This window comes from Amphiura filiformis, chromosome 12 (assembly GCF_039555335.1).
Source record: "Amphiura filiformis chromosome 12, Afil_fr2py, whole genome shotgun sequence".
In the NCBI taxonomy this organism is placed as follows: Eukaryota; Metazoa; Echinodermata; class Ophiuroidea; order Amphilepidida; family Amphiuridae; genus Amphiura; species Amphiura filiformis.
In genome coordinates this window covers 45010270-45025736 of record NC_092639.1, presented here as the reverse complement: position 1 = coordinate 45025736, position 15467 = coordinate 45010270, and the positions used below count along the sequence as shown (strand labels likewise).

General features: G+C 36.6%; 1 protein-coding gene across 1 annotated transcript in view; it reads right to left on the bottom strand.

Annotated features, from left to right (window-relative positions):
• The window catches only part of LOC140165388 (probable tubulin polyglutamylase ttll-15), a 33495-nt gene that overhangs the window by 12134 nt on the left and 5894 nt on the right, over nt 1–15467 (bottom strand). Inside the window, exons 2-5 of the mRNA XM_072188703.1 lie at nt 13358–13578; nt 9786–9947; nt 9341–9466; nt 6658–6739 (exon numbers count right to left, since the gene is read on the bottom strand). Of these exons, the coding sequence (XP_072044804.1) occupies nt 6658–6739; nt 9341–9466; nt 9786–9947; nt 13358–13417 (430 nt within the window). The 5' untranslated portion in view covers nt 13418–13578. The remainder of the gene's footprint in view (nt 1–6657; nt 6740–9340; nt 9467–9785; nt 9948–13357; nt 13579–15467) is intronic.

Sequence of the window (15467 nt, the reverse complement as noted above, 5' to 3'; positions counted from 1 at the left end):
GCCAATGGTCTCAACCACATTAGCTCAGTTGGTAAAGCGCTGAACTTTGGTACAATTTCAGAAGAGTGGCGAGAGCGCGAGCTCGAGATTCGTCATAAATGTTTCCATTGCTTTATTTTGTTTTGGGGGGGTTTGAGCTTTTCTTGATAAACTTTATCTAACCATCATTTATTTGTATTTTTTGCTTTGTTTTTCATTGTGTGTCTTTTTTGTTTCTTTTTTGTTTCTATTTTATTCATATTGGAGTCATGAGTTATTTATTCAACACTTTAGCCGGGTAGGCCCCTTGATGTTAATGAGGTGGTCCTTTTTGCCATTATGCGCCACAGATATTTCCACATTTTTCAAAGGCCCTGATGACAATTCCCTTCATTGTAGTGCCAATGGCCTGCCATATTTTCCAACCGCTTTGTTGGAGGTTAAGATCATGTCTTATGGGCGCATGGATTGAAACTGGGATAGCTCATGGTGATTTTAACTATAGGGCGCTTGCACGAAAGGTTAAAAGGTTGAGAAAAATGACATGCATTGAGAGTCAGTCAAGTGCGGTGGAGGACAAACAAACTATTAGCATCCTCTGTGAATCTTTGGCGCGTTATTCAAACCCATGCCCTTGTAAGAAATATTAGCACTCTGTAGGTGATATTTCATTTTCACGTGCTCCAATATCATGAATATCTCTCAGCGTGTTTATAGTGGGAGCAAATGTGCGGTACATTGCGATATAATTTCTATCCGGTCAGAAATTATCCGGACTACTTGCCCACTATAAACACTAGCAGTATATGTATGTACGGTACATCGATATCCTTCTTAACCGAAGGATATTGTCGCGAGATATTTGCACTAAAAACATGATAAACACACCAGTATAAATCGTGTGCGGTATTTATTTATTTATTTATTTATTTATTTCAACTTTCTTTATACAGGGTAGCTCCTTCAGTGTAAGAGCACTGTTATTCTTGGAGGCCCTGTGACATACAGGGTGTAATTTAATTAAATATTACACAATATTACAAGAAAACATACAAAACCATTATAAAGAAATTACAAGAATCATGAAAAATTATATAAAAGTGAAAATCAATGAACAGTGGGGTTTGTGAGAGCTCTTGATTTAAATTCACTTAGGCTCAAGGAAATATAGTTATTGCGAGTGTCAACATCAACAGAACTATTCCACAAATTTGCTGCTCTCGCCTGAAACAATCTCTTACCAGAGTTATTGTTAAATTGAGGAACAACAAGTGAATTGGAGGAAGTACCTCTTGTGTTATGATCATGAGTGAATTTGGTAAATGAAAATTTGGAACAAAGATAATCAGGAGCTCTACCAGTAAGGCACTTATATAACATAATAAGAATATGATTATTCCACCTATTATCTAGTTTGAGCCACTTGAGAGAAGACATCATTGAATCAATATTAGTTCTGATATCAACAGAAAGAATAATTCTGGCAAGGTTGTTCAAGAGAATTTGTAACTTGCTTGACAGAGTAAGAGAGCAGTTGGACCAAACATGACTGCAATAATCAAAATGAGGCATGACAAGAGAATGAGCAAGTTTTTTGAGAATATAATTTGGAAGATAATATTTAACACGACGAATAACACCACAACGTTTAGAAACATTGGAAGCAATTGAATCAATATGATGTGACCAAGTCATGTGACTATCGAAAATAATACCAAGATATTTGAAATTGTCAACTCTCTCAATAGTCTCATCATCATAAATTAAAGAAATATTTTGGTACTTACTAAGATTTTGTGGGGTACCAAAAAGCACCAATTTTGTTTTGCTGATATTCAGAGTGAGGTAGTTCTTTTTAAACCAACTAGCAATTTTACACATGTTAAGATTGAGGCTGTTTTGAAGACACAAAGGATCTGATGAGCTAACAAGTAATGACGTATCATCAGCATACATTACTGTTTTACATATAACACTATCAGGAAGATCATTTACAAAAATAATAAATAATAAAGGACCTAATATAGACCCTTGTGGAATTCCAATGTTAATTGGTTTTAAATCTGATAAGGAACTACCTACTTTTACTGACTGCATTCTATTTTTGAGATAGGATTTGAACCAGTTGAGTTCAAAGTCCCTGATGCCAAATTTCTTGAGCTTATTAAGAAGAAGACTGTGATTGACAGTGTCAAAAGCCTTCTTAAGGTCAAGGAATATGGTACCAGTTACCTTTCCCTCATCCATGTTCATAAGAATAAAATCTTCAACATCAATAACTGTTGTTGCAGTTGAATATTGAGAACGAAACCCAGATTGCGATGGGTTTAGAAAATTATTTACAGACAAATAAGAATACATTTGATCATGAACTGCACGCTCGATTATTTTAGAAACAATACTTAGCACAGAAATTGGACGATAATTTTCAACATTAGATTTACAACCATTTTTGTAAATAGGAACAACTTTTGCATTTTTCCAATCAGAAGGAAAAACACCAGTAGCTAAAGAAAGATTACATATATACGCAAGTGATTTACAAATAATAGGAGCGGCAGTTTTGAATAATTTGACATCAATATCATCAAGTCCAGGAGACTTATTATTTGAGAAATTCCAAATTTGATCAAAAACATACTCAGCAGAGATGCAATAGAAATTAAATTTACAATCATTATTGGCAGCATTATAATCATGATTTATACACAAATTATTGACTTGAATATTATTATCATCTTCATCATGAGAATTAAATTTACTAGCTAGATTTGAGCCAATAGTAGTAAAGTAATCATTAAAAACATTAGCAGTATCTTTGTCATTAGTAGTGACTTTATCATTAACTTTAATTTTAGCTACTGAACTCTTATTTTTACCAGGAATAACCTTCCTAATGGTTTTCCATAATTTCTTAGAATTGTGCAAGTTATTTTCAATCTCTGTGTTGTAGTAATTTTTCTTAAGACTTTTACTTAGGTTATTGACTTTATTGCGAAGAGTTTTGGCTTTATCCCAATCAAGGGGGTCATTAGTTTTATGAGCTTTATTATAATAGAATTCTTTATCTTTAGTGAGCTTCAGGAAGTCAGTAGTTACCCATTCAGGGAGGTATCCTCTAATCTTCTTTTCCTAATTGGGGCATGATTATCACATGCCTCGTTGAACATATCAAACCAGACTGCCCAGGCAGAGTCAACATCTGAGTAACTATTAACTATATCCCAGTCTTTAGTTTTAAGTGAGTTAATAAAATCAACATCATTGAAATTTTTATATGAGCGAGATTAAATTAATTTAGGAGGGTTTTTAATTTTCTTACTTTTACGTACGACATAAATCAATGAGTGATCACTCAAGCCAAGATGATGTACTCCATGAGCAGTGATCATGTCAGGATGTGTTACAAAAGCAAGATCTAAACAAGATCTTGTTTTAGGAGTAATTCTTGTAGCTTCAGTGATCAATTGAGTAAAGTTTGAATTTTTAGCCAAGTTTTTAACCTTTTAGAATAGTTACTTTTAAATAAATCAAGGTTAAAATCTCCAACAACTATAACCTCATTATAATTAGCCACAGCATTCTGTAACACAAGATCAATTTTAGTTAAATACTCAGCATTTGAACTAGGCTGTCTATAAACAGTACCAAGCAAAATTGGTTTAGTACAAGGCAAATTAATTTCAGTGAATAGAACTTCAACATCATTATCAATACTTATATTTACCTCTTCATTGTAATCAATACCTTCTCTTATATACACAACAATACCACCATGTTCCATACCAACACGGTCTTTTCTATATAAATTGTATCCATCAATAACAATTTCATTATCATCAATGTCAGGTGTTAACCATGTCTCAGTGACACATAAGATATCAATATTATTTGTGAAAAGAAAAATTTGAAGATGATCTGTTTTGTATCTGAGACTCTGAATGTTAATGTGACAAATTTTTAAACGCGGCATCTTCATGATTCGTAGAATGCGGGCAGGACATTCGGAACGATTCTCACCCCATAAGTTACAAACAGAAGCATGATCAAAACAGAAGCACAGAGAACCTATCCTTGAGAGGGCACTCTATTCACGTGGTTTCTTTTCCAACGCTAAAAGATAACGAATTTTTGTGGTTTGCAAGTGAAAAGTGTCCGCACTATCAATTGATTATGTAACTGTTATGAATAATTTATTAGGTTTTTCAATGCAATCGCATCGACCCATTAGTACATTATTATCTGTATTAGCCCCGTTTGTTTTACCCCTGTGGACCAATTTATAGCAATGTACCGCACATCTGCTCCCACTATAGACCTTTTTCCCTCTTTCCCATCATGCACTATTCCAGGGGGTATGAGTGTCGCAAAATACATCATTGCCCCGGGGGAGTACAGAGTTATGTTCATTACATTCGGGAATACGGACATTTCGGCTGGTGCCTTCATCACAAAAAAGGAATCCCCGGGGCGATGATGTATTTTGCGACACTCATACCCCCTGGAATAGTGCATTGTGCGATAGAGGGGAAAAGGTCAATAAACACGCTGTATGTGTATCGATGATTTGCTCAAAACCCTTTACACTTTTGCAGATGGCGCTCTTCATGTTTGCATGTTTTCAAAAGCGCTCGATGGTAAGCACGCATGCTTGTTATCGAGTGAATACGGTAGTGCCATACTCCGGGATGTCACCCCGGTCCCCGCACTCCATGCATCCGCGGGTATTCATGCTTGTCGGTGAACTTTAAAAACACCCCCTTTTGCATCTCATTTCGCGAAGTTTTTAGGGGAAAATCACTCCTTTTTGTAGCGATTTCGCTAATTATTTGCCCTTCGAAAATACCCCTATTTTCGCTAAAACACAAACAATATTTCTAATATGCCCTTTTCTGGCAAAAACGCGTAGGCTGCTCAATGAAAATAACCTTCTTTTTTTTTCAATTTCGCGAACACGTGGTTTGAAAAAACACCTCTTTTTTGTGTGTTTCGCGAATCGCGTTTCTTCATCTGAAAACACCCCTTATTTCGCGAAATTTTCGACGAGCATGAATACCCGTGGATGCACAGAGTGCAGGGACCGGGATGTCACCAAGGTACTATTGTTCAAAAATCATGTCACAATCATATTACACGAACCTATAAACAGTTTTTCTACTTTACAACATGTAATGGTTTAACTGCCAGCGAGTACCTGATGAAATGAACGACCAATGCGCGCAAGCCGCTCATTGCTGCGGATAATTTAAAGTTCCTTTAATTTATTCTTTAAAAAATCAGAAGGAAGACTTTTTGAAACATAGCTAGAAGTCCCAAGAAAGATATTTTCAAATCATTTTCGAGTTTGTACATGTCAACGAGTAAAACGACAGAATAATAAACATCCTTTTATTGAAAATCAATCTATAGAATATCAGGATTTGGAGCTCAATTTGACGGTAAGCATGGTATATGTAAGGCGAGTTTAATGGCAGGGGCCATATTCTTCCCGTTTTAATCATTGTACTAAAAAACCTAAAGTACAATTCTCAATATTGATACATTGATCTTATGGAAAATTAACCCCCTGAGCACTACCTGCCGATCTAACATTGCCACTGATTGGTCAATTACATGATATCTTCACTTTAATCACCAATCAAAATGGAGCTTTGCAAATAATTCACCCCAATTTTTGTGTGTAGTGAAATCATTCTAACAATGTTGCTGATTGGTCCAATTGATAATGAAAACTTATTTTTGCCCAATCGGCAGGTAGTTCTCATGGGGTTAAGGAAGCCAATATTAATTGCATTTATATTTCTATAGGTCTTGCGGTTCTTGAATTTTAAGGCCAATAATATATCAAAACGATAGTTTTGGTCGTTTCACCCTTCTCGAGAAAAATCATGCACATAGCGCAGAAATGACACCCCTTATATCATGATTATAGCTATTAGTATCTAATTTATAGAACCTATACCATGCCTCTTGTGTGTCAGCTTCATTTGTCTCAACATTTGAATGCAAACACCGTTAGGTTATACTCACCTCCGACCCACTTTACTCCCTATTCCAGAAAAATACACCACTAATTTTTTTGAATTAAAAAATATTCTCCTGTTTTAACTGGCAATGGAAGTCAAATTTTAATATTTTTGCAATTTGAGGGGAAATGGGCCAAAACATGCAATTTTACACGTTTTCTTATAATTGTAGTCACAAAATTCTAAGACTCTAAGATTTGGCACAAGTTTAATCATTCAAAAATCTTGAGTATAGGCTAAGAGTTAACTCATAATTTTAAAATTGTATTTTATTCTTGATAATTGTTTGCGAAAAAGATTAGAAAATGTGGTTTCCAAAATTTAGAATGAATAACTTGAAATTAGTCTTAGTAGAAGTAGAAGTCTTTGGGCTACAAAAAATGCCCTTAAAATGCATGTTTTTGGCCCTTATTTCCCAAAATTGATCAAATATTGAAATATGACTTTCATTGCCAGTTAAAACTAACTAAAGGATTAGGATTTAGCAAAGTTTCATTTGGCAAAACTGGATAATAATTTTTTTAATTTAGTGCTGTATTTTTCTGGAATAGGGAGCAAGTCGTGACTTACGTATGATTTAAAACAAAAAACCTCATTTTACGCACCTACAGAAAGCAAACACTTTACTTTTTATCATAATATGAAGGCTTACCTCTAAGTTTCCTGACGTAGTTTCCCCTGAATCGCGGATCCTTTTGGATCCATATTTTATCCTTATTCTCCGGCTTTGCAGTCTGGTTAATAAAACAGGAATGAGTCATCATTTTCGTTTCTTATTTCGTATAAAAGTAACAGCAAAATATTTTGTAAAAGTTGCTTCACATGTCCAATTTCTTCATAAAGTCAATTGTCATGTTTTTAAAAACGGTGCTATAATCATGATAATAAAAGTCATAAATAAAGATCAGGAACTAGATCCTGTCATTTAAACTCACTACTTTCCTTTTACTAAGACCTAACTTTTGCGACGGTTTGTATGTTTGAAGGGAAAACTTAGTACAAATTGAAAACAAACTCAGACACAAAACGTTATACAGAAAACGTTTATATGTCGGGTAATATAAAGGGTATAAAATAACATTCAGAAAATATTTTTGAAAACTTTATGCAAAACATTCTAACATAATGCTATTAAGCGTTGACAAAATATTTTGTGAAAATGTCTGCCAGGAAATATTTTGCAATAACATTTCACCAATATTTTTAAAATTTTGTTGAAGTGTTTTTCATATAAAACGTTACCACATCGAATTTGATCCTACAAAACTATTGGTACCGACAATTCTTAACATCGCTCCCTGGAGATGTAACAAATTGTATCAAGTATAATAATAAACAATTTCATCGTGTTATTGTTTTTCATTCAGGGTATCGTTCTGGGTACGATAAAAAAAAAAGTGCCATCGCTACCTCCTCGGGCACCGATAGCGATAGGACCAAAAAGGATGTTGTGCATAACCCGACATTATTTTACCATAACCAAAACGCGTTTATAACACGGTTATAATGTTTTTAAAATATTTTTGTGTTTAATATAATGATGTATATTCATACGTAGCGGTAAACGTAAATAGAAAGCAAATTTATACTTCTACGCTACTCAACTTTGGTACACTCACGGGAGCGCTTTCATCCGCTGAAGACGCCGCACCTTTGTTCCATAACCATTAAGGTATAGGACATTTTTTGTTTTTGCTATAGCCTCCGAATGAAATGTATTTAATTATGTTTGTACTCACTCAGGTAGCATTGTGTGTAAATTTCGAACTAAGTGCTATTCTTTTTTTATGGGCATTTTAGTGTTTAAAATGGCCCAAAATGAGGGTTTTTTCAATATTGCCGTCCATTTCTAATCGCCATCCCCATAGACTTTACATGTAAAATAAAAAAGGCTCATGAAAATTTAATAGCACCTAGTTCGGATGTAAAATTCACACAAAATGCTTTTTGAGTGATTACAAAGATAATAAGATACTTTTCATTCGGGGGCTATGTGGAATTTTTTTTTTTATGTATTCCTTGTACAGTGACATTTCACAATAAAATGTCCATTGGAAACAAAAAGGTGGCCGGTTGACCCGGTGAAAGCGCTCCGGTGAGTGTACCAAATTTGAGTAGCGTAGAAGCATAAATTTGCTTTCTATTTTTGTGTTTGTTTGGTAGTACCTTTAATTCCAACTTTTACTATAAATGGAGGCCTCTTTCTTCAAAAAATATCTCCAAACATTGACTTTTCAATCTAATACAAACTGGGTGCTTCGTTCGTGGAAAGATAGTAACGACGATGTGCGCCAGATTTGGAAAGCATTTTCAGACTCTCGGGTCACAAATTTCAGAAAACTTAGAGAAGGGGTGCTTTTCAAACAATAATGTTCTTCGAAAACTTGTTAATTTTTCATTGTTTTTTAGCAAAATATTGGAACAGTTTTCAGGATATTGACAAATTTTATCGTAATATTGAACAGAAATAATACAAAGTCCATAGGGTTTTCTTTTCATCAAATTTGGTATATTGGGCCCTTCCATTTTAAAATCCACACTTACCCCGTGGAAGATTTTGGAAATATAATCCACAGTGGTAGTATTAATTACAAATGGAATGAACACATTATACAGCTCCATTTGAAACTTACCCTCCCTCTGTGAAAGATTCGGATTGAATCTTTCACAGAGGGTGTACGAAATTCAAATGGAGCTGCCTACTGTGTTCATTCCATTTGAAATTCATACTCCAAATGTGGAAGATGTTTCCAAAATCTTCCACAGGGGTGATTTTTAAATGGAATAGCCCATTTTCGGGATACGGGAATCCTATTCACACCTCTCTACCAAATTCCAACTTAAGGTTAGCATCTATTTTAAACTGTTGCGATTTGGTAGTTCACAGCATCTTGCGAATAGTAGTGAGCTTTGGCAAAAATTGCATTGATCATTTCATAGCGAGCGTGCAGAAGAATTCAAATATCACAGGCATACTTTTGTAGGGCCTGTGGTTCTTGAGTTATGTTTTGTAAAACGTACATAACTCATTAACAACAATAAATCAAACAAGTTTTCAAAGTATATGATTTGTATAATGAACTTTTGCAAAACATCAAAGCGTTATTTTTCAATAACATATTGATTTAGACAATGAAAATCGATGTTTGTTTTTTTTGGTTTTTTTTTTTGGTTTTTGGTTGCTTCGACCAACAAAAGATCGCGTCGCCTGAAGACAAATTATTTACCGCAATGAGTGTGATAACTAAATTATTATCACGGGGTGAAAGATGGACTGTTTAAAACTACGGTAAACTACTCCATAATATAACTGATATGAATCTGGTTGTACTTACATATTTTAGAAAGCTTTTCATGTCTTGTGGAAGGTAAAACCCTTTTGGTATGTATTTGCCTCCTCGTGTAACCAGTGATGCCTTGTAAGTAACGTACTCGTTCAAGCCAGGTATAGTGTCAATGACCTATATATATATGATAGGTAAATTTAGATGATGTCATAGATTTACAAATGATAAAATTTAAGGTCACTAGGCTCGAATATAGTCCGATATGTCAAGGGGCGTAGCCAGCTTTCTTCAGTGGAAAAAAAATCCCGGTTGTATGATCCAGGTATTATCAGTGAGATACATATAGCGGGTTGTTCTTTTTTTTAGAGACACCGCACGTATAAAGTCTGAGTTTCCAAAAAGGTCTATATGTGGCAATTGGGAAAATTGGTAAGCCTCCTCCCCCATCCCCGCTTGAAATAATTCTGGTGTTTCCACTGATGATTTTGCTCACCTTATCTGGCGATTCCGGGTGATCCACTGTCCATGGCACACCTATTTTGTAAATACGGTCGGTTATTGTCCCATCGTCTTGAAACACCGTTACGTTTATTTCCAGCTTGTAGCCCAATAAATGAAATATGTATTTCACAGCGTTGTTGAATGCGGCATCCCACTTGACAAATGAAACAAAATACCCTTTATTAGTTAGCTAATATTAAAAGTTCTTTGTCAAGACCAAAGGAAAAACTTACGTTTTTCTGCTGACAAACTTTCTGGCTTTCTCAAAGCAATTGATGTTGTTATTGATCCATCTGCTTGGAGCTGGAATCCCGGCCGGATGTTATTGTTTTACCGGAAGTACTCCTGTCTCCAACGTTGGTCTTGAGCAGAGGATCAAAGATGTGGCTTAGAAAGAATGTCCCCTCGTCTCTGTTCATGGTGTTGTCTTCTCTCTTGCGAATCCATACTGATTCCTTGACCCATCTTGCCCTGCGGTTTTCCTTATCAAGGATTGATGAGCTGTGCTCGTCTATTAAATGGTTGACCCTTGATACGTGATCTGTGATATCAGATTTGTTAATTTCGGTGAGCGATTCCTTTCTCTTCGATCGTGTATATTTGAGTACGCTAGCTTTCTCTGCTTCCCTTTTATGTTCATTCATGCGGACACCGAACTGTCTTTTTGTCTCACCAATGTATGATTGGGGGCAGTTTTTGCATGGTATTTCATACACAGTTCACCGTTTTTTCTTTAATCTTATTTATCCTTTAGATGAACGAGTACATTTCTGACGGTGGTGTGGGGTTTCATGGCCGTAGAAACGTTGTGTATTCTCTTGATACGACAGATCTTTTCAGAGACTCCCGCCACATAAGGAATTGCAATGCTACCTTTGCTCTTTGCTCTAGATTTGCCTTTCTTGTTTGGCTTGCTTTTGATCTTATTAGCTCTTTGTGCGTTTACTTTGTCTATAGTCCAGGGTAACCGCACCCTGCTAGCGCTTTTCTGATGTGATTTTCTTCAGCGATCTTACGGTCTTCCTCTGTGATTATTTTATCACCTCTATCAAGCAGTAGAACACCTAATTTTTTGATGCAAGGGTGGTGCGAAGAGTATGACAGATATTGATCTGTGTGGGTCTTTTTCCTGTACACTAGTAATGTCACGGTATTGTCCGGCTTTCTGACCATCATGGTGTACAGGAAAGGAATTTTCCCTCCTGTGCTTCCTCATATGTGAATTTTATGCTCTCCGTGGGATCAATTTGGTTTAAGTGTTCGGTAAGTCTTTCCGTAGCGCCCTCCTTCACGATTTCAAGAATGTCGTCGACATATCTCTTCCACATGCGTGGCCTACAATCTAAAGGGGCAGTATGGATGGCTTGATTTTGTAGCCACTCCATAAACATGTTAACCGCGATCCCATCGCTACACCGAATTTCTGCTTGTATATGACACCCCCACAGAGGAGTAAGATAAGACAGAGCGCGTACCACCAGTCAAAGTCTCCGCCTCATCCGATAATGAGGGCCGATTGTTCTGTGAAATGCGACAGGCGAGACTGCTACGCAATTACCGCGTATTTTCATGGTCTATCGCGTAATCGCGAAAGCACGCAACGCTCTATCGCGGATACGCGAAGGCACGCAGCGCTGGCGTGATTGTTAGACACTACACGATCGAACAATCGGCCCTCATGAATATGCGAGAACTTACACCATACAATACACGGGGACTTTGACTGATGGTACGCGGTCTGTTTCTCTTTCGTCCATGGACACCCCTAAATTGAAAGGACGTAGTAGTCATTCTTCCTAAGCCACATCTTTGATCCTCTGCTCAAAACCAACGTTGGTGACAGGAGTACTTCCGGTAAAACAATAACATCCGGCCGGGATTCCTGCTCCAAGCAGATGGATCAATAACAACATCATTCGCTTTGAGAAAGCCAAAAGGTTTCTGGCGAAACTGTCAGCAGAAAAATGTACGTTTTTTTTCCTTTGGTCTTGACAAAGAACTTTTATTAGCTGACCTGATGAACCTCTTCAGTCACACTTTATTAGTATCCAGAATTCTTTTAGGAAATACATGTAAGAGACGGATGAATTTTGATTTTAAATAAATCATGTGAGGTGACCAATGTTCTGTTATACAATTAACGGAGCACTTGAATACTTCAATATGAAATGGATAATGGTGTAAAGGTGTCACTTTCATTCACAGTTAGGGGCATTCAGTGAGAGCAAGATGTATAAAAATGGAGTCATTTTATTATTTTTCATGGTTTAATCATACACCCGGGGGCACTCGACATTGGAAGTGACGGGGATGTGCGGACAGCAGTTCGAAACTACGGGTCTTTCGGTGAGAGCCTAGACACCGAAAAAGGGGGGTCTTTCAGTGAGAAAGTTGCAAAAAAGCGGGTCTTTCCGTGAGACTGGGGAAAATCTGACCAAAAAGGGGGTCGTTCAGTGAGATAAAAGTTGATACATTTTTTTTTTCAAAAATCAGTGAGAGATTATCAGAATTTTCCCCAAATTTTTTGAAAAAAGACGGGGGTCTTTTGGTGACAGGACAACAAACAAGGGGGTCGTTGGGTAAGCGGGAGTTCAGTAAAACATAAAGGGGGGTCATTGCGTGAGAGCGAGTTTAAAAATGGGGGTCAATGTGGCCGCACATCCCCGTCACCCATTTTAGTGAGTGTCCCCTCCCCCCGGCTTCATACACACTCGCAGCTAAAAGCTGAATTGCTGTGAAGCTCAGAGATATCAAAATACAATAAACAACATTTAAAGAACATAAAAAGAACACACATTATTTTGACCAAACGGGCGAGACTCCCTGCAACCTAATCCTAAGGTAGAAAAGTCCTCTTAGAAAAGAGAGGAGATATAAGGTTTAAAGACCCCGGAAAAGGTTTGAAAAGATATGACCAACGAGCTGGTAATACCATCCAAAGCATAATAAATTAAATAATTAATCATTTGAGTTTTGGGCGTTCAGTGAGATCAAAATGTAAGAAATACGGTGAGAGAGCGACCGTTTAGACCTAACTGTGTGTGTATAGCATGATAATTTTTCAATGGGGTCTTTGGATGAGAGCTAAAACAGTCCAAAAGAAGCCTCTTACATTATAATTTTAGTTTTAAATGGCTTCAAATGACTTCGTTGTTTTTTTCAAGTAATAAAATCAGTGATATTATGAAAGTCGCTTGCTTTTCAAATTGAAAAACAGAAACAAACACAAGTGCTTTTGGGTGACAGCGATGCTGAAAATAGGAATCTTTTAAAACAGACCTACATACGCTTTACCCCACAATGGGAGAGCCAAACGTTGTGATAACCCTAACACTATAAAATCTTACAAAGTAAAACCACTGCACATGCATGCATCCACGGTGATGCAATGACCCAATCACCTAAGTCATAAATACGCATGCTTTCGTTGGCCGGGCCAGCGAAAGATCCGTGGCTACCGGTCAGTGATCATGTGCTTTGCACCAGAGGGGTCTAAGGTTGATCTTGTGCTCGGCACCCGAAGGTTCCAATCCCGGGGGTGCCAAGTAACTTAACTTATCTTACATTTTTAGGTCCTTTGATACGCAAAACTGGTTGAATCCAATCTTCCTTTTGCATCTTCATAGGATGATGATCAACCTTTTCAGATAAATCCACGCATGTTACGTCAACTTCATGCAGACGATATCAATATAGATCAGTAGTAAAATCTCCACACTGGTTATAATGTAACGCATCTTTCTACCCAAGATAATTCCATTACCATGACTACTTGATGAGTGCATCTACATTTAAAAGAAAGTTTAGCCGATGAAAGTTAAAAGTAAGGAATGAAAGAATGAAGATTTCAGACAAAATTTGAATCACGATAGTAACTTTTGGTCATGAAATGCAAATAAAGATAGAATTGTATACTCTAGGACGTTTCGTTACCCAAATAATGCATCAAAATAGGTCAAGGTCAATAGGCCTAAATGTAACTTGACCTATTTTGCTGTGTTACCTAGGTAACGAAACATCCTAGATTGTGCAATCCTATCTTTATTTGAACTGTTATATCAAACAGAACAGATTCTTTATTCAAAATCGGAGCATTTTTATATGTTTGACCCCTGTAGAGCCAAAAATTTGACATTTTTACCTTTTTGGTAAGGAACGATAGGTCTAACTATACATTTTCTGAATCCCTATGACCAGAGGAATAAACTCCTTAAAAGATTGGAATTTTTTCATCTGAGATTATTTGACATGTTCATATCGTGTTGCATCAATGGACAGCTGATTCATTACCCTTTACAATGACACCACATTTGTAACAATCCCCGGTTTCACAGCTGGGTGCATGTCTTGTGAATGTAGTGGGGTCTCAAACAGAATGTATCAATTGACCATTATTCTGTGTTCAAACAGGGAACTGACGAAGGGTGCAGAATTTGAATCGGGAATAAAAATATCCGATCTTTGTGATCAGAAACACAAAATTACAACTTTGGACGTACTATTGGCAAGAGACTTTATTGCCAAACATAAAAATAGAACATTCGTCGTCAACTTGTCAACATTACGTTTCACTACCTGAAAAGAATTGATCAAATATTGAATTCCCTCCTGAGGTTCGTATCAGTCAATGAGTTGACCAGATCGCAAGGATGTCATTATAGCTAGAGGCAGTATATAACACAAATGGGTCAATGAGTTACATAAAATGACCTTGTGTGGTATTTAGTTCACAAGAAGTGAGTTTGCCTGAGGCAATTTGTGGTTAAATGTTGATCCCTCACTACAAGAGTTATTACCTTAAAACATCCACTGAATGAGTAACCCAGGCAAAAGAAGAAATAAAACAAACAAACAAAAACAAAACCGTCGATTTGGTTGAAAAAGGAGGTGAGACATGATCAAATCCAGGTAACAAAACGTAATGACAATATTGAAGAAATGTGCTCCAAACATGTGGAAATTGCGCAATACAATTCCCATTCAAACACGTGGGAAACTGAAAGTGCATAATCAAGGCTAGGCTTTATCAGGATTTATCAGCATCTAAAAGAGACGTTAACTGACCAAGATACACAATCGAGTATACAAATAATAATTAACTACATGTAAACCAGCCGCCAATCTTAAAATACTGCAAGCTGGCCATCGTGCATTTCAACAGGGCATGGCATCCTAGTATTACGTAACAAACCGGAAGATGTAGTTTAAGTATAGACAATAGGCGGATTAGCGGACATTTTGTCTTCTACATGATTTTATTCACGTGTCCTTATACTTTAGTACACAAGTATATAAGTTAACAAGTTTACAATTTTAAAATTATATTTTGTGTATACAATATATTCTGTAGTAAATCGATCAAATGACGGTGATTGTTCAGGTGTTATATGCTTGATAGAATTAAATTGTCTGACCAGCTAGTGTTCTCCTCCGCTGTCATTGTGATTGCAGTCACTCCACGTACCGTGTTGCGAAGGTGGAGGAGACTAAAGCTGTATTAACGGAAACGGAAGGGGTTAAAAATGATGTAGTTTAAGTCGAACAATAGCGTGACGTAGTTTCCGGCATTGTTCCTATGCACTTTCACCCTCCTGATTTCAATCACAGACACGTCACTGCAACCTCAGTCAGACTTTTTTGGTTCATTTGTACTTTGCTCTAACACCGTAGTCAC